Here is a 27,098-nt window from a genome sequence, read left to right as displayed (position 1 = left end):
TTCAGGTCAGTGGGGTGGTGAGATGTATGTTCAGGTCAGTGGGGTGGTGAGATGTGTGTTCAGGTCAGTGGGGTGGTGAGATGTGTGTGTTCAGGTCAGTGGGGTGGTGAGATGTGTGTTCAGGTCAGTGGGATGGTGAGATGTGTGTTCAGGTCAGTGGGGTGGTGAGATGTGTGTTCAGGTCAGTGGGGTGGTGAGATGTGTGTTTAGGTCAGTGGGGTGGTGAGATGTGTGTTCAGGTCAGTGGGATGGTGAGATGTGTGTTCTGGTCAGTGGGGTGGTGAGATGTATGTTCAGGTCAGTGGGGTGGTGAGATGTGTGTTCAGGTCAGTGGGGTGGTGAGATGTGTGTTCAGGTCAGTGGGGTGGTGAGATGTGTGTTCAGGTCAGTGGGGTGGTGAGACGTGTGTTCAGGTCAGTGGGGTGGTGAGATGTATGTTCAGGTCAGTGGGGTGGTGAGATGTGTGTTCAGGTCAGTGGGGTGGTGAGATGTGTGTTCAGGTCAGTGGGGTGGTGAGATGTGTGTTCAGGTCAGTGGGGTGGTGAGATGTGTGTTCAGGTCAGTGGGGTGGTGAGACGTGTGTTCAGGTCAGTGGGGTGGTGAGATGTATGTTCAGGTCAGTGGGGTGGTGAGATGTGTGTTCAGGTCAGTGGGGTGGTGAGACGTGTGTTCAGGTCAGTGGGGTGGTGAGATGTGTGTTCAGGTCAGTGGGGTGGTGAGATGTGTGTTCAGGTCAGTGGGGTGGGGAGATGTGTGTTCAGGTCAGTGGGGTGGTGAGATGTATGTTCAGGTCAGTGGGGTGGTGAGATGTGTGTTCAGGTCAGTGGGGTGGTGAGATGTGTGTTCAGGTCAGTGGGGTGGTGAGATGTATGTTCAGGTCAGTGGGGTGGTGAGACGTGTGTTCAGGTCAGTGGGGTGGTGAGACGTGTGTTCAGGTCAGTGGGGTGGTGAGACGTGTGTTCAGGTCAGTGGGGTAGTGAGATGTGCCTCGTGTATGTTCAGGTCAGTGGGGTAGTGAGATGTGTGTTCAGGTCAGTGGGGTGGTGAGATGTGTGTTCAGGTCAGTGGGGTGGTGAGATGTATGTTCAGGTCAGTGGGGTGGTGAGATGTGTGTTCAGGTCAGTGGGGTGGTGAGATGTGTGTTCAGGTCAGTGGGGTGGTGAGATGTGTGTTCAGGTCAGTGGGGTGGTGAGATGTGTGTTCAGGTCAGTGGGGTGGTGAGATGTGTGTTCAGGTCAGTGGGGTGGTGAGATGTGTGTTCAGGTCAGTGGGGTGGTGAGACGTGTGTTCAGGTCAGTGGGGTGGTGAGACGTGTGTTCAGGTCAGTGGGGTGGTGAGATGTATGTTCAGGTCAGTGGGGTGGTGAGATGTGTGTTCAGGTCAGTGGGGTGGTGAGATGTGTGTTCAGGTCAGTGGGGTGGTGAGATGTGTGTTCAGGTCAGTGGGGTGGTGAGATGTGTGTTCAGGTCAGTGGGGTGGTGAGATGTGTGTTCAGGTCAGTGGGGTGGTGAGACGTGTGTTCAGGTCAGTGGGGTGGTGAGATGTATGTTCAGGTCAGTGGGGTGGTGAGATGTATGTTCAGGTCAGTGGGGTGGTGAGATGTGTGTTCAGGTCAGTGGGGTGGTGAGATGTGTGTTCAGGTCAGTGGGGTGGTGAGATGTATGTTGAGGTCAGTGGGGTGGTGAGATGTGTGTTCAGGTCAGTGGGGTGGTGAGATGTATGTTCAGGTCAGTGGGGTGGTGAGATGTGCCTCGTGTATGTTCAGGTCAGTGGGGTGGTGAGATGTGTGTTCTTGGTCAGTGGGGTGGTGAGATGTGTGTTCAGGTCAGTGGGGTGGTGAGATGTGTGTTCAGGTCAGTGGGGTGGTGAGATGTATGTTCAGGTCAGTGGGGTGGTGAGATGTATGTTCAGGTCAGTGGGGTGGTGAGATGTATGTTCAGGTCAGTGGGGTGGTGAGATGTATGTTCAGGTCAGTGGGGTGGTGAGATGTATGTTCAGGTCAGTGGGGTGGTGAGATGTGTGTTCAGGTCAGTGGGGTGGTGAGATGTGTGTTCAGGTCAGTGGGGTGGTGAGATGTGTGTGTTCAGGTCAGTGGGGTGGTGAGATGTGTGTTCAGGTCAGTGGGATGGTGAGATGTGTGTTCAGGTCAGTGGGGTGGTGAGATGTGTGTTTAGGTCAGTGGGGTGGTGAGATGTGTGTTCAGGTCAGTGGGATGGTGAGATGTGTGTTCTGGTCAGTGGGGTGGTGAGATGTATGTTCAGGTCAGTGGGGTGGTGAGATGTGTGTTCAGGTCAGTGGGGTGGTGAGATGTGTGTTCAGGTCAGTGGGGTGGTGAGATGTGTGTTCAGGTCAGTGGGGTGGTGAGATGTGTGTTTAGGTCAGTGGGGTGGTGAGATGTATGTTCAGGTCAGTGGGGTGGTGAGATGTGTGTTCAGGTCAGTGGGGTGGTGAGATGTGTGTTCAGGTCAGTGGGGTGGTGAGATGTGTGTTCAGGTCAGTGGGGTGGTGAGATGTATGTTCAGGTCAGTGGGGTGGTGAGACGTGTGTTCAGGTCAGTGGGGTGGTGAGATGTGTGTTCAGGTCAGTGGGGTGGTGAGACGTGTGTTCAGGTCAGTGGGGTGGTGAGATGTGTGTTCAGATCAGTGGGATGGTGAGATGTGTGTTCAGGTCAGTGGGGTGGTGAGATGTGTGTTTAGATCAGTGGGGTAGTGAGATGTGCCTCGTGTATGTTCAGGTCAATGGGGTGGTGAGATGTATGTTCAGGTCAGTGGGGTGGTGAGATGTATGTTCAGGTCAGTGGGGTGGTGAGATGTGTGTTCAGGTCAGTGGGGTGGTGAGATGTGTGTTCAGGTCAGTGGGGTGGTGAGATGTGCCTCGTGTATGTTCAGGTCAGTGGGGTGGTGAGATGTGCCTCGTGTATGTTCAGGTCAGTGGGGTGGTGAGACGTGTGTTCAGGTCAGTGGGGTGGTGAGATGTATGTTCAGGTCAGTGGGGTGGTGAGATGTGTGTTCAGGTCAGTGGGGTGGTGAGATGTATGTTCAGGTCAGTGGGGTGGTGAGATGTGTGTTCAGGTCAGTGGGGTGGTGAGATGTATGTTCAGGTCAGTGGGGTGGTGAGATGTGTGTTCAGGTCAGTGGGATGGTGAGATGTGTGTTCAGGTCAGTGGGGTGGTGAGATGTGCCTCGTGTATGTTCAGGTCAGTGGGGTGGTGAGATGTGTGTTCAGGTCAGTGGGGTGGTGAGATGTGTGTTCAGGTCAGTGGGGTGGTGAGATGTATGTTCAGGTCAGTGGGGTGGTGAGATGTGTGTTCAGGTCAGTGGGGTGGTGAGATGTATGTTCAGGTCAGTGGGGTGGTGAGATGTGTGTTCAGGTCAGTGGGGTGGTGAGATGTGTGTTCAGGTCAGTGGGGTGGTGAGACGTGTGTTCAGGTCAGTGGGGTGGTGAGATGTATGTTCAGGTCAGTGGGGTGGTGAGATGTGTGTTCAGGTCAGTGGGGTGGTGAGATGTGTGTTCAGGTCAGTGGGGTGGTGAGATGTGTGTTCAGGTCAGTGGGGTGGTGAGATGTGTGTTCAGGTCAGTGGGGTGGTGAGACGTGTGTTCAGGTCAGTGGGGTGGTGAGATGTATGTTCAGGTCAGTGGGGTGGTGAGATGTATGTTCAGGTCAGTGGGGTGGTGAGACGTGTGTTCAGGTCAGTGGGGTGGTGAGATGTGTGTTCAGGTCAGTGGGGTGGTGAGATGTATGTTGAGGTCAGTGGGGTGGTGAGATGTGTGTTCAGGTCAGTGGGGTGGTGAGATGTATGTTCAGGTCAGTGGGGTGGTGAGATGTGCCTCGTGTATGTTCAGGTCAGTGGGGTGGTGAGATGTGTGTTCTTGGTCAGTGGGGTGGTGAGATGTGTGTTCAGGTCAGTGGGGTGGTGAGATGTGTGTTCAGGTCAGTGGGGTGGTGAGATGTGTGTTCAGGTCAGTGGGGTGGTGAGATGTGTGTTCAGGTCAGTGGGGTGGTGAGATGTATGTTCAGGTCAGTGGGGTGGTGAGATGTGTGTTCAGGTCAGTGGGGTGGTGAGATGTATGTTCAGGTCAGTGGGGTGGTGAGATGTGTGTTCAGGTCAGTGGGGTGGTGAGATGTATGTTCAGGTCAGTGGGGTGGTGAGATGTGCCTCGTGTATGTTCAGGTCAGTGGGGTGGTGAGATGTGTGTTCAGGTCAGTGGGGTGGTGAGATGTGTGTTCAGGTCAGTGGGGTGGTGAGATGTGTGTTCAGGTCAGTGTGAGGCATGAGCCCCCCCCCCCGCCCAGATTTCAGTTGTGCCCCCCTAAAGCTTCCCACTCACAACCCCCTTCCACAGCTGACACTGTGCCCGGCCATCTCCCATCCCTGCACTGTACAGCCTCCTCGGCTCTTCCCCACACAGCACAGAGCTGAGATCTGATTCTCTCTCACACAGCTACGATCTGCACTGTGTGTAGCTGGTGAATATATTGAGAAATTCCTGGACAGAACGGCAGCACGGCTGTAATCACCAGCTACACACAGTGCAGATCGTAGCTGTGTGAGAGAGAATCAGATCTCAGCTCTGTGCTGTGTGGGGAAGAGCCGAGGAGGAGATCTCACTGTCTGTGCTCAGGCTGTTTATGTAGAGTTGTTTGAGCTGTTTATTGATCTGAATAAATATGTACGGAAACTCACCATTCAACGTTACTATTTACTTAAGGAAGCGGGAAGTCAAACCACGGCCAATAATGAAATAGAGACAGTTATGCCTATGTCTCCTGAAATTAGTGTGGAAGACAATTCCATCCTCAACATCCTTGAAGAGCTCTATATAGAGGCCCGGTGAACAGGCACTGCCACCACCCAACCCTGGGTCTCTTAGACATCTGGTTGTTTTGATTTTGAAACTATGAAATATCTCCCTCACATTTGTATCTAAATGTTTGTCTCATGTTTTAGCCCCTTCCCGCCGACCGTACGCACATCTGCGTACTCGGCTTTCCGGGGTTATACCGGGATAATGCCTGCAGCTGCAGGCATCATCCCGGTACCGTTGTTTACAGCGGGCGATCGGCTATCCGAGTATAACAACCGATGTGGCTAAAAGCCGCTCGGCTGTTATACCGGAGGAGCGTGAGGGGACATCCCCCCCCTCCCGCCACCTCCCACCGCTCTTACCGGGCCTCTCGTGTGATCGGGAAGCCCGGTGTCCAATCGGCCGCCTTCGGCGGCTGGGGGCGGGCTGGAACGAAGCTGTGGGCGGCTTCGTTCCAGCCTTCTCAATGTAAGCGCGGAAGTGACGTCATGACGTCACTTCCTATTTACTCGGCTGCCAATGTCGCCGGTTTTAAAAAAATATACAGTGTTCAGAATCGCCGTTTTCGGTGATCTGAATACTGTGAAGTGCATAGGAGGGATGGGGGTCTTTTAGACCCCCGATCCCTCCATAAAGACTACCTGTCACCACCTATTACTGTCACATGGGATGTTTACATTCCTTGTGACAGCAATAACATTTTTTTTTTAAAATGTTTTTTTTAACACAATTTACAAGTATAAAAAAAAATAAAATAAATAAATAAAAAAAATTTTTTTTTAAAGCGCCCCTGTCCCCGCGAGCTCGCACAGCGAAGAAAACGCATACGGAAGTCACGCCCGCATATGTAAATTGTGTTCAAATCCCACATGTGAGGTATCGCCGCGATCGTCAGAGCGAGAGCAATAATTCTAGCCCTAGACCTCCTCTGTAACTCTAACCTGGTAACCGTAAAAAAAATTTAAAGCGTCACCTATGGAAATTCATAGGTACCGTAGTTTGTCGCCATTCCACGAGTGCGTGCAATTATAAAGGGTGACATGTTTGGTATCTATTTACTCGGCGTAACATCATCTTTCACATTATACAAAAAAATTGGGGTAACTTTACTGTTTGTATTTTTTAAAATTCATGAAAGTGTCCCTTTTCCAAAAATTTGTGTTTAAAACACCGCTACACAAATACCGTGTGATATAAAATATTGCAACAATCTCCATTTTATTCTCTAGATTCTCTGCTAAAAAAATATATATAATGTTTGGGAACTCTAAGTAATTTTCTAGCAAAAAATACGGATTTTAACTTGTAAACACCACATTTCAAAAATAGGCTTAGTCATGAAAGGGTTAGTCTTCTAACTGTTTGTATGTAGCAATATGTTAGAACCCACCGCGGCAGCCCTCCTGTGCGTTGCGGCCGTTGTATTTTTGTAGGAACGTGAAAGTAAGGGTTACAGAGGGTTTTGTTGTTGTCGGTTTTGAGGAATGTCAGTGACAATTTACCAATGTACACGAATGTTGTATTGTTTGCCATTCTTTGCAGGTTAAAGATGAAGGATAGAGTAATAACTTTTGCTTATAAGCATCTTTTTGAGGTCCAAGGAGTTCCTGAAGCGTATGACATAGAAAGCAGGTGTATGTAGATAGCTGAACACATGCATAAATACACACGCCTAAAAGAGGGTAAAAGTATAGTAGGCTGCTTCATTGTTTTTTTTTTCTGCACCATTCTAAACCCTGCGTCTCTTCCCCCAGTTTGTAATGAGGAAGAAAATGGGGTGGATAATGGTAAGAATGACAATTTTCAAACCAATAATACTAAACTCTCTAATTTTAACCAAGTTTGTGACCTAGTAGGATGACATGTTCCACGACTGTCTTTCTTTGATGGAATTTGAATCAGCAAGCAGCAGTCCGGTGAAGGAGGCTCCCATCCCAGATTCTAAGAACCTTTTTGTCAATGGTTCCAGGTATTACACCCCAGATGGTAAGCCACAGGTTATGCAGTGACCACAGTCATTAAGTTCCCACGAGTCTGGGTTATCGCCATATGAGGTTTGTTTTGGAGGTCAACCAAAAACAGGGTTGTACATTCCTCTGCAGCTGTCGCCTACATTCTCAGCTGATGGGGTAGGTGCACTCATTGTAACATGAACTTCAAAAGGTCCACCACAAGGTTCATGAGTCCCTCCTGGACCCTGACACAATAACCAGTTTACATTCTTTCCAACCAGGTGACTGAGCCATTGTAAAGAAGCTTGAGGGACAAGACAACTGGATCCACGCCAGCCACTGCAAGCAGCTGCTCAACTACACCAAAGGATGAGGAGGATCTTTGTCTATTTATATTTTTAGCTTAGTGAATTCTCCAACTAGCTAAGAAAGCGAACAGGACCAATTGCTGGGGCTAATCTGAATCTCCACAGAGCTTTAGTACCCCAGCGATGACGGCGGTACATGCTATATATGATGTTCATATTGATATGAGGAGTTTTGACAAACTAGTAAAAACTCCAAACAGACTCTTGTCAATAGAATTTACCAATACATTTCTAGAGGGTAAAATTAGTTATAGTTTCAACAATAGCTCTGGTTCGTGCCAGTTTGGGTATTGGGACTACTAGGTAGCCCACAAGTGTGCTTCAACTTTAGTTTGGTATTTATGCAGGTCTACAGCTTATAAGGTAATTCCCCCTAATGCAAGAGGTTCATGCGTCCGGGTGAAATTCGTTCTAGCATTTTATGGTGTGGCCAATCGTAAGGATCTGATGGCGCGAGAGAAGGTAAGAATGGCAGGAATAGCTAGAAGGGAATTGTTCACCAACCCTGACCAAGTCTGGGCTTGGTTTCCTGCTTGTACAGGGTGGGGGCTGAGCTTATGAAACAATTGAACAATTTCTCATCCAGTGTGGATGGGATGTTCAGTGTAACTGTTGAAGCTACAAGGAAGATCCCACAGGAACAACGGCAGATCAAGACCCTTCTAACCTTCTTTAAAAGACGGCCTATGATTATCTGTTGGCATCCATGGGGGGTTTCTGTGAATTCAAAGGTAAAGATTGTTATATCTGGATCGGGGATACTAGTGACAGAGTTCAGGCCCATATGGATAAGATCCCTGCAAGGCAAAGCCAGAGCTATAGCTAGTGAAGGTTGGAATCCTTTTAAGGGTCTGGGAATCTTTGGGGATTTTTTATTTTCCATCAGATCATGGTTGAAGGAAGTAGAGGTATATATGCTCATGTTGTTTTTATTTCTTTTCCTTCTATATGTCGTGATGAGGTGCTCCTGTTGCCTGATTGGACGAGTGAACAGGGCCCGAGCAGATGACCACATCTTCCTCGCTTAGATGAGACGCCCCGAAGCCCAACCCAAGTACAAGACACAGAGGATCCCAGACCGACCGGCCTTCATGTCCTCCTCTAAGTCATCCCTCCTGAAGAACAGAGTCTACGAGTCAAGTCGTGTTCTCCTTTTCATGAACTCATATGGACTGTAAGGACTGATTCATTTCCCGGTGTAAGAAGAAGATCAAGATTCATCGAGGGACACATGGGAGCATAAGACAAAGAGGGACTGTTGTGGAAATTTTTATTAATGTATGTTGTCAGATGTCCCCCAGTGTCAGTTTTGCTGTAATACGCTCATGTGAGGGTATTCGCACATACAGACTTGGCTGGAAGACCACTGGCTGCGGAAACCTTCCTGTGGACATGGCAGATCTGTTTGCTCTTTTAAGGATGTTTGTTTATGCCTCACCAAGAGACTGGCCACCTCATGGCGACTGCATTAACGCTCCAAGCAAGCAGATCTTTGTACATGGGAACCATAGCATAACCATACAAAATGATGCCCCACTGAGCCATGACAGAGTAAGGCTCGCGTCATTGGTAGCAGTGGGAATGTGCACACGATCGTGTTCAGAGCCATGTAAGTAGTGTTCAAATTGTGAGACAATTTATGTCTCACAGGACACTTGCCGCATGGCTCTGCACACAACGTCATGTTTACAGTATAAATAAAAGCAGTAGAGCATTCTATGGCAGGATTCTGCTGAGCTCAACATGATACCAGCGTCTGTCTGTGTTACTTGGAGATATACAAGCGCACTTTCCCAGCATTATACAAGAAAGCTGTATTTGTGCTTTTAAGCACAACAAAATTGTTTGCTTATAGGAGAAGCTGAATTTTAATCCACAACAGGGTGCAGTAATATGCGAGGGATGAAGGGGGGTGTAGTAATATGGGGGGTGCAGTAATATGGGGGGGTGCAGTAATATGGAGGGACATGGGGGTGTAGTAATCTGGGGGGATATGGGGGGTGTAGTAATATGGGGGTGGGGGGTGCAGTAATATGGAGGGATATGGGGGGGTGTAGTAATATGGAGGGATATGGGGGGGTGCAGTAATATGGAGGGATATAGGGGGGTGCAGTAATATGGAGGGATATAGGGGGGGTGCAGTAATATGGAGGGACATGGGGGTGTAGTAATCTGGGGGATATGGTGGGGTGTAGTAATATGGAGGGATATGGGGGTGCAGCAATATGGAGGGATATCGGGGTGGGGGGGATGCAGTAATATGGAGGGATAAGGGGGGTGTAGTAATCTGGAGGGATATAGGGGGGTGTAGCAATATGGAGGGATATGGGGGTAGATGTAATATGGAGGGATATGGGGGGTGTAGCAATATGGAGGGATATGGGGGGTGTAGAAATATGGAGGGATATGGGGGGGTGTAGCAATATGGGGGGTGTAGCAATATGGAGGGATATGGGGGGGAGTAGCAATACGGAAGGATGGGGGGTGCAGTAATATGGAGGCATATGGGGTATAGTAATATGGAGGGATATGGGGGGGTGGTGTAGTAATATGGAGGGATATGGGGATGGGTAATATGTAGTGTGTGTGTGTGTGGGGGGATATGTCACCTGCAGATGATTCCTGTAGTAGAGACATGGTAGATCATTACATCAGATTACTGAGAACTCACCAACCACATCCACCATCCATTTCCTCCACCAACTTCCTGCCTATTGCTCTCCTCTCATCCGCATACACACCGTATACCTCGTACCTCACCCCCCCAAGTCACTGTATACCTCGTATCTCACCGTATACCTCGTACCTCACCCTACACCTCATATTTCATCCTATACCTCACCCTATACCTCGTACCTCATACCTCACCCCGCACCTTGTACCTCATCCTATACCTTACCGAATATCTCACGTATACCTCATACCTCACCCTACATCCTGTACCTCATCCTACACCTCATTCTGCCTTCATAGATTACATTACACATGCCATATTGTACTGCAGTGTGTATAGAAAAGAATCCCCACCAATGAGCACACAGTGGTTGGAGGAGAAGGCAGGGAATGTCCACCAATGAGCACACAGTGGTTGGAGGAGAAGACGGGAAATGTCCACCTAAGAACACACAGTGGTTGGAGGAGAAGGCGGGGAATGTCCACCAATGAGCACACAATGGTTGGTGGAGAAGGCGGGGAATGTCCACCAATGAGCACACAGTGATTGGAGGAGAAGACAGGAAATGTCCACCTAAGAACACACAGTGGTTGGAGGAGAAGGCGGGGAATGTCTACCAATGAGCACACAGTGGTTGGAGGAGAAGGCAGGAAATGTCCACCAATGAGTACACAGTGATTGAAGGAGAAGGCAGGGAATGTCCACCAATGAGCACACAGTGGTTGGAGGAGAAGGCAGGAAATGTCCACCAATGAGTACACAGTGGTTGGAGGAGAAGGTGGGGAATGTCCACCAATGAGCACACGGTGGTTGGAGGAGAAGGCAGGAAATGTCCACCAATGAGTACACAGTGGTTGGAGGAGAAGGTGGGGAATGTCCACCAATGAGCACACAGTGGTTGGAGGAGAAGGCGGGGAATGTCCACCAATGAGCACACAGTGGTTGGAGGAGAAGGTGGGGAATGTCCACCAATGAGCACACAGTGGTTGGTGGAGAAGGCGGGAAATGTTGACCAATGAGCACACAGTGGTTGGAGGAGAAGACGGGGAATGTCCACCTAAGAACACACAGTGGTTAGAGGAAAAGGCGGGGAATGTCCACCAATGAGCACACAGTGGTTGGAGGAGAAGGCAGGGAATGTCCACCAATGAGCACACAGTGGTTGGAGGAGAAGGCAGGAAATGTCCACCAATGAGTACACAGTGGTTGGAGGAGAAGGTGGGGAATGTCCACCAATGAGCACACAGTGGCTGGAGAAGAAGGCAGGGAATGTCCACCAATGAGCACACAGTGGCTGGAGAAGAAGGCGGGGAATGTCCACCAACAAGCACTCAGTGTTTGGAGGAGAAGGTGGGGAATGTTGACCAATGAGCACACCGTGGTTGGAGGAGAAGGCGGAGAATGTCCACCAATGAGCACACAGTGGTTGGAGGAGAAGGCGGGGAATGTCCACCAACGAGCACACAGTGGTTGTAACTGAACCCAAGCCATTCTGCAGAAAAGAGCAGGCAAATATTGCAAAGTCTAGATGTGCAAAGTTACCCGAGACATCCCAACACTAAAGGCTGGAATTATAGCAAAAGAGGGTACAACAAAATACTGAGGGGGATCCCTCCTCTAACTCAGTGATTCTGTCTCTCTAACTCAGTGATTCTGTCTCTCTGACATGTTGGTGCACTCATAAATACAGCTGGATAAAACGAAAAAGGTGTCTGTGTTCATTTCAGGCTGCAAAACAAGAAAATTGGATCATTTTAAAGGGGAGGTTGGGACATTCTTTTCTATATCCACTGTATATACTACATGCTGCCCTGTGCTATATACTAAATTCTTCAGTGTATAATACATACCACACCTTCCATGCTTCTCTGTGCTTTTCAGGCACCACTTGTTAGTCTGGCACCGCCCTGCTGCTCAGTATGGAACGCACACTTGGTATACAAACCAGTAATCACACTGTGTGAGGACAATGCCCTCTGTACAGATAATACTGACATGGTGGTAAGTCTTGACACACACACACGGGGACATCATACCTGTGTGATGGGGGGCTTCCTGTCTCGTCTTTCTCCATCAGATTCTGGCTGATCTGCCGGCTGCTCTGGGCCTGGAAGGAATCTGTAACATCTGACAGAAGACAATCTATGAACATTCAATGTCTCTGGATTATAATAAATAATCACCACAATATCACAATCATAATACCAGCAGATGGGATATACAGGATGGTACCAATGACACTGACCTACCACCACCCACACCACAGACCAAACAATCTCCAGAGGAAGTCTATGTTCCACACCACATGTTCACAGCTGTTACCATAAAGAAGCCTTTCCATATGTGCCCCCAGACACAAAGAGCACCTCCTTGCTGCGTGTAATGTCCTTACAGTGAAGAACTGCACTACATTTACTAGATGGGCCATTTCTGTATTTCTATAGGATGATCAATCGTATCTCGCCTTTCATTGGGGGCAATAAAGTCACTTTGGCTGAACTCTCCTCATAACAGAGCTCCTGCATGACTTTTTCTGGACTCTCTCCATTTCTACAATGTCATTCATGACCATGTCTGGTCTCCATATCTACAATGTCCTCCATGACCTTCTCCGGTCTCCATTTCTACAATGTCCTCCGTGACCTTCTCTGGATTCCACTTATACAATGTCCTCCTTGTGAACTAGTGCCCAGAACTGAATGCCTATTGAAGAAGAGGTCTTACTAATTGTGACTGAATGCCAGCCTCTTGCCTACCGATTATGGGCCCTAGCATTTGGGGGAACGGTGCGCTTTGTGAGCTGTATGCCTGGGGACCCTTGAGGTGGTGTAACTTTGGATTAGGGTCCTTGTCCCCAGGACACACAGACTCTGGGAACCCTGTGTATGCCATATGGGAAATGGTGACTGGGAGGGTATGTTTTGGATTGCTTAAAATGGGACAGTAATATTTATCCACAATATCTCCCAGGATATATGTAAAGACTATTCTTGGTTTGTTTGACTCTGAACTCAACATGTTAGTTGGGAGAGCTGATCACATTGGCCTCTAGGACTGGGTAGGAGCCGGACAGTTTACTCCTACTATAGTTTGTTGATGACTAGGTTGAGGAGGGGGGAGATCACTGTTTGTATTGTTAATTGTAATTAGCTCCTGCTATTGTGTTTATACTACTGTGTGAAGCTCGGTGACCACAAGTCTGTCCTAAAGGTCATGTCTCTGAGTCACCTAGTCTGGGTAAATGATTAGATAACTAGCTCATGTTAATTAGGTTTCTGGGTACAGCTTTATTGTAAGCCTGCTGTATATATATATATATTAACCCCTCCAATACTGGGCACTTTTCCTGTCCAGGCCAATTTTCAGCGCTGTCACACTTTGAATGACAATTACGCGGTCATGCTACATTGTACCCATATGAATTTTTTTTTTCACACAAATAGAGTTTTCTTTTTCTGGTATCTAATCACCACTGGGGGGGGGGGGGGGGGTATTTTTTGCAACATAAACGAAAAACTACGGCAGATTTTGAAAAACACGTTTTCTTTGTTTCTGTTCTACAATTTTGCCAATAAATAATCTTTCTTCATAAATCTCAGACAAAATATAAACTGCTACATTTCTTTGGTGAAAATAACCTTAATCAGTGTATATTATTTATCTGTAGAAAAATTATAGCGTCCACACACTATCGGATATATACAGTTTCTAACAATCCATCAATCCTGATGTACTGACGGCCAATCTCATTTCTTGAGACCCCAAAAGGCCAGAACAGTACAAATACCCCCCAAATTACCCTTTTTGGAAAGTAGACCTCTGTAGTAAGACATGGCAAGTTTTTTTAAGTTGTCATTTTTTGTCGCAATTTTTTGGAAAATTAAGAAATTTTAAAAAAATTTCACATTTTTTTAACATACTGTCACCGCTACAGTATAGCGTCATCATATAACTAGTGTGAGGTGATCAGGGTATCACCAGTACAGTACAGTGTCATCATATAACTGGTGTGAGGTGATCAGGGTGTCACCAGTACAGTACAGTGTCATCATATAACTGGTGTGAGGTGATCAGGGTGTCACCAGTTCAGTACAATGTCATCATATAACTGGTGTAAGGTGATCAGGGTGTCACCAGTACAGTGTCATCATATAACTGGTGTGAGGTGATTAGGGTGTCACCAGTACAGTGTCATCATATAACTGGTGTGAGGAGATCAGGGTGTCACCAGTACAGTACAGTGTCATCATATAACTGGTGTGAGGTGATCAGGGTGTCACCAGTACAGTACAGTGTCATCATATAACTGGTGTGAGGAGATCAGGGTGTCACCAGTACAGTACAGTGTCATCATATAACTGGTGTGAGGTGATCAGGGTGTCACCAGTAGAGTACAGTGTCATCATATAACTGGTGTGAGGTGATCAGGGTGTCACCAGTACAGTACAGTGTCATCATATAACTGGTGTGAGGTGATCAGGGTGTCACCAGTACAGTACAGTGTCATCATATAACTGGTGTGAGGTGATCAGGGTGTCACCAGTACAGTACAGTGTCATCATATAACTGGTGTGAGGTGATCAGGGTGTCACCAGTACAGTGTCATCATATAACTGGTGTGAGGTGATCATGGTGTCACCAGTACAGTGTCATCATATAACTGGTGTGAGGTGATCAGGGTGTCACCAGTACAGTACAGTGTCATCATATAACTGGTGTGAGGTGATCAGGGTGTCACCAGTACAGTGTCATCATATAACTGGTGTGAGGTGATCAGGGTGTCACCAGTACAGTACAGTGTCATCATATAACTGGTGTGAGGAGATCAGGGTGTCACCAGTACAGTGTCATCATATAACTGGTGTGAGGAGATCAGGGTGTCACCAGTACAGTACAGTGTCATCATATAACTGGTGTGAGGTGATCATGGTGTCACCAGTACAGTGTCATCATATAACTGGTGTGAGGTGATCAGGGTGTCACCAGTACAGTACAGTGTCATCATATAACTGGTGTGAGGTGATCAGGGTGTCACCAGTACAGTACAGTGTCATATAACTGATGTGAGGTGATCAGGGTGTCACCAGTACAGTACAGTGTCATCATATAACTGGTGTGAGGAGATCAGGGTGTCACCAGTACAGTACAGTGTCATCATATAACTGGTGTGAGGTGATCAGGGTGTCACCAGTACAGTACAGTGTCATCATATAACTGGTGTGAGGAGATCAGGGTGTCACCAGTACAGTACAGTGTCATCATATAACTGGTGTGAGGTGATCAGGGTGTCACCAGTACAGTACAGTGTCACCATATAACTGGTGTGAGGTGATCAGGGTGTCACCAGTACAGTACAGTGTCATCATATAACTGGTGTGAGGAGATCAGGGTGTCACCAGTACAGTACAGTGTCATCATATAACTGGTGTGAGGTGATCAGGGTGTCACCAGTACAGTACAGTGTCACCATATAACTGGTGTGAGGTGATCAGGGTGTCACCAGTACAGTACAGTGTCATCATATAACTGGTGTGAGGTGATCAGGGTGTCACCAGTACAGTACAGTGTCATATAACTGATGTGAGGTGATCAGGGTGTCACCAGTACAGTACAGTGTCATCATATAACTGGTGTGAGGAGATCAGGGTGTCACCAGTACAGTACAGTGTCATCATATAACTGGTGTGAGGTGATCAGGGTGTCACCAGTACAGTACAGTGTCATCATATAACTGGTGTGAGGTGATCATGGTGTCACCAGTACAGTGTCATCATATAACTGGTGTGAGGAGATCAGGGTGTCACCAGTACAGTACAGTGTCATCATATAACTGGTGTGAGGTGATCATGGTGTCACCAGTACAGTGTCATCATATAACTGGTGTGAGGAGATCAGGGTGTCACCAGTACAGTACAGTGTCATCATATAACTGGTGTGAGGTGATCATGGTGTCACCAGTACAGTACAGTGTCATCATATAACTGGTGTGAGGTGATCAGGGTGTCACCAGTACAGTACAGTGTCATCATATAACTGGTGTGAGGTGATCAGGGTGTCACCAGTACAGTACAGTGTCATCATATAACTGGTGTGAGGTGATCAGGGTGTCACCAGTACAGTACAGTGTCATCATATAACTGGTGTGAGGTGATTATAGTGTCACCAGTGCAGTGTCATCATATAACTGGTGTGAGGAGATTATAGTGTCACCAGTGCAGTGTCATCATATAACTGGTGTGAGGAGATCAGGGTGTCACCAGTACAGTACAGTGTCATCATATAACTGGTGTGAGGAGATCAGGGTGTCACCAGTACAGTACAGTGTCATCATATAACTGGTGTGAGGAGATCAGGGTGTCACCAGTACAGTGTCATCATATAACTGGTGTGAGGTGATCATGGTGTCACCAGTACAGTGTCATCATATAACTGGTGTGAGGAGATCAGGGTGTCACCAGTACAGTACAGTGTCATCATATAACTGGTGTGAGGAGATTATAGTGTCACCAGTGCAGTGTCATCATATAACTGGTGTGAGGAGATCAGGGTGTCACCAGTACAGTACAGTGTCATCATATAACTGGTGTGAGGAGATTAGAGTGTCACCAGTGCAGTACAGTGTCATCATATATATATGAAAATAAAACAAGTTTTGCCTATATAGTTCTGCCAGAAGAACTAGACCTTTCTCCATCATTGACTCCCCCATTTGTTCTCCCCCTAGATTGCAAGATTAATAAGTCTCTGATCTATTAGAACATCTAGATCCTTTTCATCACTGATTCCCCCAGTTGTTCTCCCAATAGAACATAAAACACCCAGATTCTTCTCTACTATTGACCCCCCTCCCCATGTACACCCCTTAGATTGTATAGTTTATGAGTCTCCGATCTACCAGAACCCCCAAATCCTTTTCATTGACCCCCCCAGATGTTCACCCTCCAGAATGTATATATATATAAATCTATAATCTGCCAGAATACTCAGATCCTCTCCATCATTGACCCTCCAGATGTACCCCACCTAGATTGTAAGATTAATAAATCTATGATCTACCAAGTGCATTACTTTACGTACATCAAACCTCATTTAGTTGGCGTGTCACAGACTCTTACCGGTGTTGTATCCAGGTGACAGTCTCGGAGGTTCTCTCCAGGTAGTTCTCTGGTACCAGCCCCCAACTTCCCGTCCTGTGTGACACCGCCATGAGCCACCCCTGAGGAGAGTGCGGGATCTGAGAGGGGTCTACAAACACATAATCTTCCTGTCTGAGCGTTAATTCATCTTCATTCACCGGACTGAATGGGAACACGGCTCGGAGTGTCTGGAAGAGGAGGACACATCATTACACATCTATAGATAAAGAACTGATTGTACTGACAGATTCCTGAATGTATAGATCATACATTGAGTAGGGAGGTCCAGGACATAACGGACATGCTCAGCATCCCGCAGTGCCGTGTACAAAGAGGCCCACCACACTAAATAGACATGCACAGCATCCCGCAGTCTCTCGTACAAAGAGGCCCTCCACACTAGATGGACATGCACAGCATCCCGCAGTGCCTCATACAAAGAGGCCCACCACACTAGATGGACATGCACAGCATCCCACAGTCTCTCGTACAAAGAGGCCTACCACACTAGATGGAAATGCACAGCATCCCGCGGTGCCGCGTACAAAGAGGCCCACCACACTAGATGGACATGCACAGCATCCCGCAGTGCCACATACAAAGAGGCCCACAACACTAGATGGACATGTACAGCATCCCGCAGTGCCACATACAAAGAGGCCCACCACACTAGATGGACATGCACAGCATCCCGCAGTGCCACATACAAAGAGGCCCACCACACTAGATGGACATGCACAGCATCCCACAGTGCCACATACAAAGAGGCCCACCACACTAAATAGACATGCACAGCATCCCGCAGTCTCTCGTACAAAAAGGAACCTCCACACTAGATGGACATACACAGCATCCCGCAGTGCCGCGTACAAAGAGGCCCTCCACACTAGATGGACATGCACAGCATCCCGCAGTGCCACATACAAAGAGGCCCACCACACTAGATGGACATGCACAGCATCCCAAAGTGCCGCGTACAAAGAGGCTCACCACACTAGATGGACATACACAGCATCCCGCAGTTCCGTGTACAAAGAGGCCCACCACACTAGATGGACATGCACAGCATCCCGCAGTTCCGTGTACAAAGAGGCCCACCACACTAGATGGACATGCACAGCATTCCGTAGTGCCACATACAAAGAGGCCCACCACACTAGATGGACATGCACAGCATCCCGCAGTGCCGTGTACAAAGAGGCCCACCACACTAGATGGACATGTACAGCATCCCGCAGTGCCGTGTACAAAGAGGCCCACCACACTAGATGGACATGTACAGCATCCCGCAGTGCCGTGTACAAAGAGGCCCAGCACACTAGATGGACATGCACAGCATCCCGCAGTGCCACGTACAAAGAGGCCCACCACACTAGATGGACATGCACAGTATCCCGCAGTGCCGTGTACAAAGAGGCCCAGCACACTAGATGGACATGCACAGCATCCCGCAGTGCCTCGTACAAAGAGGCCCTCCACACTAGATGGACATGCACAGCATCCCGCAGTGCCGCGTACAAAGAGGCCCACCACACTAGATGGATTCGATTAGTGTGGAGGGCCTCTTTGTACGCAACACTGTAGGTTGCTGTGCATGTCCATCTAGTGTGGTGGACCTCTTTGTACATGGCACTGCGGGAAGCTTTGCATGTCCATCTAGTGTGGTGGGCCTCTTTGTACGTGGCACTGCGGGATGCTGTACATGTCCATCTAGTGTGCTGGGCCTCTTTGTACACGACACTGAGGGATGCTGTGCATGTCCATCTAGTGTAGTGGGCCTCTTTCAGTGGCGGAATTACCAGGGTCACAACAGTCGCACTTGCGACTGGGCCCTGGAATTCTGCCAGTGTGGGGGGGGGCCCAAGACGCCGCACCTCCCCTGGCTGGCATCTGTCACGGAACGTCCCACACTCCGCTTGAGTGCTTCCGTCAGTATACCGCTTCCTAAGTTCTGGAACACGAGTCCAATGGATCTGGCTATAGGAACCCCTAAGAACTAGACAACACCAGTCTTGGAGTAAATCAGAACGAACTCTTTATTTGAGATCTCACACACATTTATACAGCAGGCTGACTCAAAGCTAACCTAATTAACATGAGCTAATTTACTAAAACATTTACCCAGACCAGATGACAGACTTGTGGGCACCGAGCTTCACACAGTAGTATAAACACAATAGCTGGAGCTAATTACAATTAACAATACAAACAAAACCTAATTAACATGAGCTCCAATAGGAGTCGTCCCGTCTCCTACATTGTATAGAGGACAATGTGATCAGCTCATTCAATTAACATACATCCTGGGAGATATTGTGGACAAATATTACTGTCCCATTTTAAGTAGTCCAAGATATATTTTCTCACTCACCCTGTGCCAGGATGGCACAGGGTGCCTTAGACATAAGATGTATTCTGAGTTCCACGGGCCCCCCCGTCACAGCATCTAACTATACAGGAGAGGGGGGCAGGAGGGGGCGATCGGCAGCTATGTGATGTCCGCGCTCTGCGGGATGTCCCTCCAGGCAGCACACAGTTCACTTCCCGAATATCAGTGAGTACAATGGAGAGGGGAGGGGCTTCTGACCCGAGCAGACACCAGATTCAGGGCACAAGTTTGTCCCTCTGCTTGTACACTCTGAGTCTTGCTGATACACGCTCGGGTCAGAGGCCTCTCCCCTCTCCATTGTATACAATGATACTCGGGAAGTGAACTGTGCTGCCTGGAGGGACATCCTGCGGACATCACAAGGAAGCATCCTGCTTCTTCCATATGTGCTTCTCATGTAAGTAAAGCACAACACTGGCCCTTACCTGTCCCCTCTCACACTGGCCCCCCCACCTGTCCCCTCTCACACAGGCCCCCCCCCACCTGTCCCCTCTCACACTGCCCCCCCACCTGTCCCCTCTCACACTGCCCCCCCACCTGTCCCCTCTCACACTGCCCCCCCACCTGTCCCCTCTCACACTGCCCCCCCACCTGTCCCCTCTCACACTGGCCCCCCCACCTGTCCCCTCTCACACTGGCCCCCCCCCACCTGTCCCCTCTCACACTGGCCCCCCCCCCACCTGTCCCCTCTCACACTGGCCCCCCACCTGTCCCCTCTCACACTGCCCCCCACCTGTCCCCTCTCACACTGGCCCCCCACCTGTCCCCTCTCACACTGCCCCCCCACCTGTCCCCTCACACACTGCCCCCCCACCTGTCCCCCTCTCACACTGGCCCCCCCACCTGTCCCCTCTCACACTGGCCCCCCACCTGTCCCCTCTCACACTGGCCCCTCCACCTGTCCCCTCTCACACTGGCCCCCCACCTGTCCCCTCACACACTGCCCCCCCACCTGTCCCCTCTCACACTGGCCCCCCACCTGTCCCCTCTCACACTGTCCCCCACCTGTCCCCTCTTACACTGCACCCCCCACCTGTCCCCCTCTCACACTGGCCCCCCCACCTGTCCCCTCTCACACTGTCCCCCACCTGTCCCCTCTCACACTGTCCCCCACCTGTTCCCTCTCACACTGTCCCCCACCTGTCCTCTCTCACACTGCACCCCCACCTGTCCCCTCTCACACTGGCCCCCCACCTGTCCCCTCTCACACTGGCCCCCCACCTGTCCCCTCTCACACTGCCCCCCCACCTGTCCCCTCTCACACTGGCCCCCCACCTGTCCCCTCTCACACTGTCCCCTCACCTGTCCCCTCTCACACTGCCCCCCACCTGTCCCCTCTCACACTGCCCCCTCACCTGTCCCCTCTCACACTGCCCCCCCACCTGTCCCCGCTTACACTGGCCCCCCACCTGTCCCCTCTCACACTGTCCCCACCTGTCCCCTCTCACACTGCCCCCCCACCTGTCCCCTCTCAAACTGCCCCCGACCTGTCCCCACTCACACTGGCCCCCCACCTGTCCCCTCTCACACTGTCCCCCCACCTGTCCCCTCTCACACTGCCCCCCACCTGTCCCCCTCTCACACTGCCCCCTCACCTGTCCCCTCTCACACTGCCCCCCACCTGTCCCCGCTTACACTGGCCCCCCCACCTGTCCCCTCTCACACTGTCCCCACCTGTCCCCTCTCACACTGCCCCCCCACCTGTCCCCTCTCAAACTGCCCCCGACCTGTCCCCACTCACACTGGCCCCCCACCTGTCCCCTCTCACACTGTCCCCTCACCTGTCCCCTCTCACACTGCCCCCCCCACCTGTCCCCTCTCACACTGCCCCCCCCACCTGTCCCCTCTCACACTGTCCCCTCACCTGTCCCCTCTCACACTGCCCCCCCACCTGTCCCCTCTCACACTGCCCCCCACCTGTCCCCTCTCACACTGCCCCCCACCTGTCCCCTCTCACACTGCACCCCCCCACCTGTCCCCTCTGACACTGCCCCCCACCTGTCCCCTCTCACACTGCACCCCCCCACCTGTCCCCTCTCACACTGCACCCCCCCACCTGTCCCCTCTCACACTGCCTCCACCTGTCCCCTCTCACACTGGCCCCCCACCTGTCCCCTCTAACACTGCCCCCACCTGTCCCCTCTCACACTGCCCCCCCACCTGTCCCCTCTCACACTGCCCCCCCCACCTGTCCCCTCTCACACTGGCCCCCCCACCTGTCCCCTCTCACACTGCCCCCCACCTGTCCCCTCTCACACTGCCCCCCACCTGTCCCCTCTTACACTGTCCCCCACCTGTCCCCTCTCACACTGCACCCCCCACCTGTCCCCTCTCACACTGCCCCCCACCTGTCCCCTCTCACACTGCACCCCCCCACCTGTCCCCTCTCACACTGCACCCCCCCACCTGTCCCCTCTCACACTGCCTCCACCTGTCCCCTCTCACACTGGCCCCCCACCTGTCCCCTCTAACACTGCCCCCACCTGTCCCCTCTCACACTGCCCCCCCCACCTGTCCCCTCTCACACTGCCCCCCCACCTGTCCCCTCTCACACTGGCCCCCCACCTGTCCCCTCTCACACTGCCCCCCACCTGTCCCCTCTCACACTGCCCCCCACCTGTCCCCTCTCACACTGGCCCCCCACCTGTCCCCTCTCACACTGGCCCCCCACCTGTCCCCTCACACACTGCCCCCCACCTGTCCCCTCTCACACTGTCCCCCACCTGTCCCCTCTCACACTGCCCCCCCCACCTGTCCCCTCTCACACTGGCCCCCCACCTGTCCCCTCATACACTGGCCCCCCCACCTGACACATAGCCCCTCTTTTATCACACTGCCCATGTCATACTATTTCCCCATCATACTGCCCCCACCTGTCTCACTGTCCCCTGTCACACTGCCCCCTTGGCACAATACATTCCTGTCATACTGCCCCCTCCTGTAACACTGCCCCTCCATCATTATGCCCCCTCGTCACACTGCCCCCTTCTGTCATATTGACCCCCCTCCTGTCACACTACCCCCCTCTTGTTAAACAGTCCCCCTCCTTTCACAGTGCTCCCTCATTACACTGCCCCCTTCTTGTAATACTTCCCAGGTATCCTTTTCCTGTCACACTGCCCCCCTCTTGTCACAATATCCCCCTGTCACACTGCCCCCTCCTGTCACACTGCCCCCATCGTACTGCCCCTTCTTGTCACACTGCCCCCCTTCTTTCACAGTGCCCCCTCTTATCACACTCCCCCCTCTGGTCACACTTTCCAGATACCCTTCTTTGGTCACACTGCCCCCTCCTGTCAAAATACCCCGTCATACCGCCCCTCATCCTTTCACAATACCCCCCCCCAATCATACTGCGGGTCAGGGGCCATTCTTGGTTTCTTGCACTGGGGCCCTGAAGGTTATAGTTACGCCTCTGGCCTATTTGTATGAGGGACTGCGGGATGCTGTGCATGTCCATCTAATGTGGTTGGCCTCTTTTTATGAGGCACTGCGGGATGCTGTACATGTCCATCTAGTGTGGTGAGCCTCTTTGTACGCAGCACTGTGGGATGCTGTACATGTCCATCTAGTGTGGTGGGCCTCTTTGTATGAGGGACTGCGGGATTTAGTGTGGTGGGCCTCTTTGTATGCGGCACTGCGGGATGCTGTGCATGTCCATCTAGTGTGGTGGGCCTCTTTGTATGAGGCACTGTGGGATGCTATACATGTCCATCTAGTGTGGTGGGCCTCTTTGTATGAGGGACTGCGGGATGCTGTACATGTCCATCTAGTGTGGTGGGCCTCTTTTTATGAGGCACTGCGGGATGCTGTGCATGTCCATCTAGTGTGGTGGGCCTCTTTGTATGAGGGACTGCGGGATGCTGTACATATACAAAGAGGCCCACCACACTAGATGGACATGTACAGCATCCCGCAGTCCCTCATACAAAGAGGCCCACCACACTAGATGGACATGCACAGCATCCCGCAGTGCCTCATAAAAAGAGGCCCACCACACTAGATGGACATGTACAGCATCCCGCAGTCCCTCAAACTAAGAGGCCCACCACACTAGATGGACATGTACAGCATCCCGCAGTCCCTCATACAAAGAGGCCCACCACACTAGATGGACGAGGCACTGCGGGATGCTGTACATGTTCATCTAGTGTGGTGGGCCTCTTTGTATGAGGGACTGCGGGATGCTGTACATGTCCATCTAGTGTGGAGGGCCTCTTTGTATGAGGGACTGCGGGATTTAGTGTGGTGGGCCTCTTTGTATGCGGCACTGCGGGATGCTGTGCATGTCCATCTAGTGTGGTGGGCCTCTTTGTATGAGGCACTGTGGGATGCTGTACATGTCCATCTAGTGTGGTGGGCCTCTTTGTATGAGGGACTGCGGGATGCTGTACATGTCCATCTAGTGTGGTGGGCCTCTTTGTATGAGGGACTGCGGGATGCTGTACATGTCCATCTAGTGTGGTGGGCCTCTTTTTTTGAGGCACTGCGGGATGCTGTGCATGTCCATCTAGTGTGGTGGGCCTCTTTGTATGAGGGACTGTGGGATGCTGTACATGTCCATCTAGTGTGGTGGGCCTCTTTTTATGAGGCACTGCGGGATGCTGTGCATGTCCATCTAGTGTGGTGGGCCCTCTGTATATGTACAGCATCCCGCAGTCCCTCATACAAAGAGGCCCACCACACTAGATGGACATGTACAGCATCCCGCAGTCCCTCATACAAAGAGGCCCACCACACTAGATGTACAGCATCCCGCAGTGCCTCGTCCATGTTCATCTAGTGTGGTGGGCCTCTTTGTATGAGGGACTGCGGGATGCTGTGCATGTCCATCTAGTTTGGCTTTGCGCATTGTTCAATGCATCTGCTGCATATTGTGCGACGGTGAGCCGTGGGTGCATGACGTTCTTCCACTCTTCTGGGTGGGAGGGCAACTTGCACGTGTGGCTCTGGGGATCCCTCTTACAGTCTCCCATGCTAAGTGATGACTTTCCTTTTGATGGCATTGGCTGTGAGCCACGACCATGTATTGACACTTAGATCCACCCACGCCCCTCTATCCTCCTTCGTCACACTCTGCACCACCTGTTATCTCATCCGTGATGAGGCGAGACGTCACGACGTGACCAACGTCTGTACTGCGCATGTGCGGGCGTCTGCATATAATCCCAGACGGCGTATCTGCCTAACGCGGATGCTGCTGCTCTGGAGATCTTTATGGAAACACGGCGTTTGTGCCTCTTTAACCACACCATTTAGGTAGGTCTCATCAACCTTTGTGGTCTTCCTCCTGTGACCCCTTCCTTTTTATGTGCACATGCCCACAGCATGCTTTATGGAGGCGGCTTTACCACAGTGTCTTTTTTGCCTGTGTCAGCCTGCAATACGCAGGAACAGGCACAAGGCACTCTTTACTTATATGCATGGATAGAAACACTAACAATATATGTATGGGCATTAGTGGTCTGCTCAATAATTTTAATTATACGATTTATGGCGGCGTACAGTACCCTCATAAAATGTTGGCCTCATTATCTACTTATCAGTTATTGTAATCTCCCCTACGTAAAAATATATATAGACCATGATGGTTTTGACAATGCCTACTTCATTGTTGGCAACTTTTTGATAGTGCCCTATGCTTCTCAATGCTTTGGCATGTCACTTCTTATTCTATTATGATATCTATGATCCTTTCTTTGGCCTTCACATTTTATTGCCATGCACTCATTTTTTCCCCTGCAGGTTGAACCATCTCACCTGTGTGCTTATCCGTTTTCAAGATAGACCATTGGCACATCTCTTACTTCTCGCCCCATGCTTTGGCTGCAAACCCCCCTTTTTGGGATCCTTGTGTGGGACATCCTGGGCCTTTGGGTTTTCCATTAATTTGGTCGCTTTTCCAACAGGAAACCCTATAATTTTTATTCAGCTCCACCCTGTATTTTCCAAGGAATGTTTTACTCTATAACGCAGTATTGGTATGTACATGATTTCACGGCTGATGCGATCCATATGTAGGCGTAACATTTGCCCTAACTGTCAGAGAGCGTACCTCGGCGGGCAGGGTGCTCGCGGCGGTGTGCGGCAGGGCGCGTCGCGCGTTCCTGTGGACCCCGCTGTGCGTGTTCCTCGCGGTGCTGGTGTGTGTGTCCAGGGTCGTCCTGCTGTGCACGCCGGCGTGCGGGGGCGCGCGCGCGGGCGTTGGCGGGTGCGCGCGCCTGTGTGTGCTGGGGCGCGCGCATGCACGTCGTTTGGCGCCAAAAGATGCATTTAAGCTGGCGTGCCTCTGTGACCAGTGCTGCCTGATCAACAGCTAATTGTCCCAGTGCCTGACCCTGTATCCGAACCGTTCCTGATTACCTGCTGACCCGGCCTTGTCTCCTGGATCTCTCCTTGAACTCTGCCTGTACCTGACTTCTGCTTGTTTTGACCATCCGCTTGCCTGCTCCACTGTACCTTTGCCGTCTGTCTGTTACCGAACCCGGCCTGCCTCCTGACCATCCGTCTGCCTGTTCCCTTGGACTCCAGCTGCCTGTCTGTGGTCTACCCAGCCTGCTTCCTAACTAACCTGCTCCGTCTTGTGCCTGTGCTTCAGCCAGCTTCAGCCTTCTCATCTGCTACCCTGCAGTATCTGGACTGTGCATACAGGCTCTCATACCACTCCGTACTTTCGTGCCTTCTGTTTACTCTACCAGGGGCCGTTAGTCGGACGCGTAAGGGAGCCTACCCTCTACCCGATTGGACTCGCCGGTCTGGTAAGTAAGAGCCTGACACTAACTATGTCTTTGAACTGTATACTTTGTTTTTCTTCCAGAGTATTCTCAAAAATTATAGGCTTCTCAATGTCCCTGAAGAAGGGATATACTTCAAGACTCTCGAAACGTGTCGGGATACATAAGCGGTCCTTTCTATGCTTTTCACTAGCTCTTCATGAGCTGGGTACTCAATGTGTATTATGTATCATGTACTGCTATGGTGATGTTCTGTATCAATATGCTTTTAACACTTTAAATAAAGTCTTTTATGTTTTATTTGCATTATACAGTAAAACCTTGGTTTGCGAGCATAATTCGTTCCAGAAACATTGTATTCCAAAGCACTTGTATATCAAAGCATTTTTTTACAGGGTACAAAAGAGAAGAGAGGCACCTCTAAGTGTAGCAATAAATTGATAAATGTTGTACGTTCATTAAATGTAACCATATTGCTACACTTATGCCGCGTACACACGGTCGGACTTTTCGTCTACAAAAGTCCGACAGCCTGTCCGACAGACTTCCTGCGGACTTTCGGCGGACTTGCAGCAGACTTTCTAACGAACGGACTTGCCTACACACGACCACACAAAAGTCCGACGGATTCGTACGTGATGACGTACACCGGACTAAAATAAGGAAGTTCATAGCCAGTAGCCAATAGCTGCCCTAGCATGGGTTTTTGTCCGTCGGACTAGCACACAGACGAGCGGATTTCGGGGTCCATCGTAGTTACGACGTAAAGATTTGAAGCATGTTTCAAATCTAAAGTCCGTCGGATTTGAGGCTGAAAAAGTCTGCTGAAAGTCCGGAGAAGCCCACACACGATCGGATTACCAGCCAGCTTTAGTCCGTCGGCGTCCGTTGGACTTTTGTAGACGAAAAGTCCGACCGTGTGTACGCGGCATTAGAGGCTCCTCTCTTCTTTTTTATACTCAGTTGTGACATGACGCTACTCTTATATCAAGACATCGCTTGTATATCAAGGCAACATTTATTAAAACATTTTGCTTGT

General features: G+C 50.4%; 2 protein-coding genes across 3 annotated transcripts in view; both read right to left on the bottom strand.

The window, feature by feature from the left end:
• UBASH3A (ubiquitin associated and SH3 domain containing A) overlaps positions 1-17,327 on the bottom strand; it is a 57,178-nt gene extending 39,851 nt beyond the window's left edge. The window contains exons 1-2 of one of the 2 annotated variants that reach the window (XM_073617642.1): positions 16,916-17,327; positions 11,837-11,927 (exon numbers count right to left, since the gene is read on the bottom strand). In XM_073617642.1, the coding sequence (XP_073473743.1) occupies positions 11,837-11,927; positions 16,916-17,007 (183 nt within the window). In that variant the 5' untranslated portion in view covers positions 17,008-17,327. The remainder of the gene's footprint in view (positions 1-11,836; positions 11,928-16,915) is intronic. The other variant, XM_073617641.1, reaches the window with a different exon arrangement.
• The window catches only part of LOC141129552 (myoferlin-like), a 644,669-nt gene that overhangs the window by 474,391 nt on the left and 143,180 nt on the right, over positions 1-27,098 (bottom strand). The window lies entirely within an intron of this gene.

This window comes from Aquarana catesbeiana, linkage group LG02, assembly GCF_042186555.1.
Source record: "Aquarana catesbeiana isolate 2022-GZ linkage group LG02, ASM4218655v1, whole genome shotgun sequence".
NCBI lineage: Eukaryota > Metazoa > Chordata > Amphibia > Anura > Ranidae > Aquarana > Aquarana catesbeiana.
This window is presented reverse-complemented; position numbering and strand designations above follow the sequence as displayed.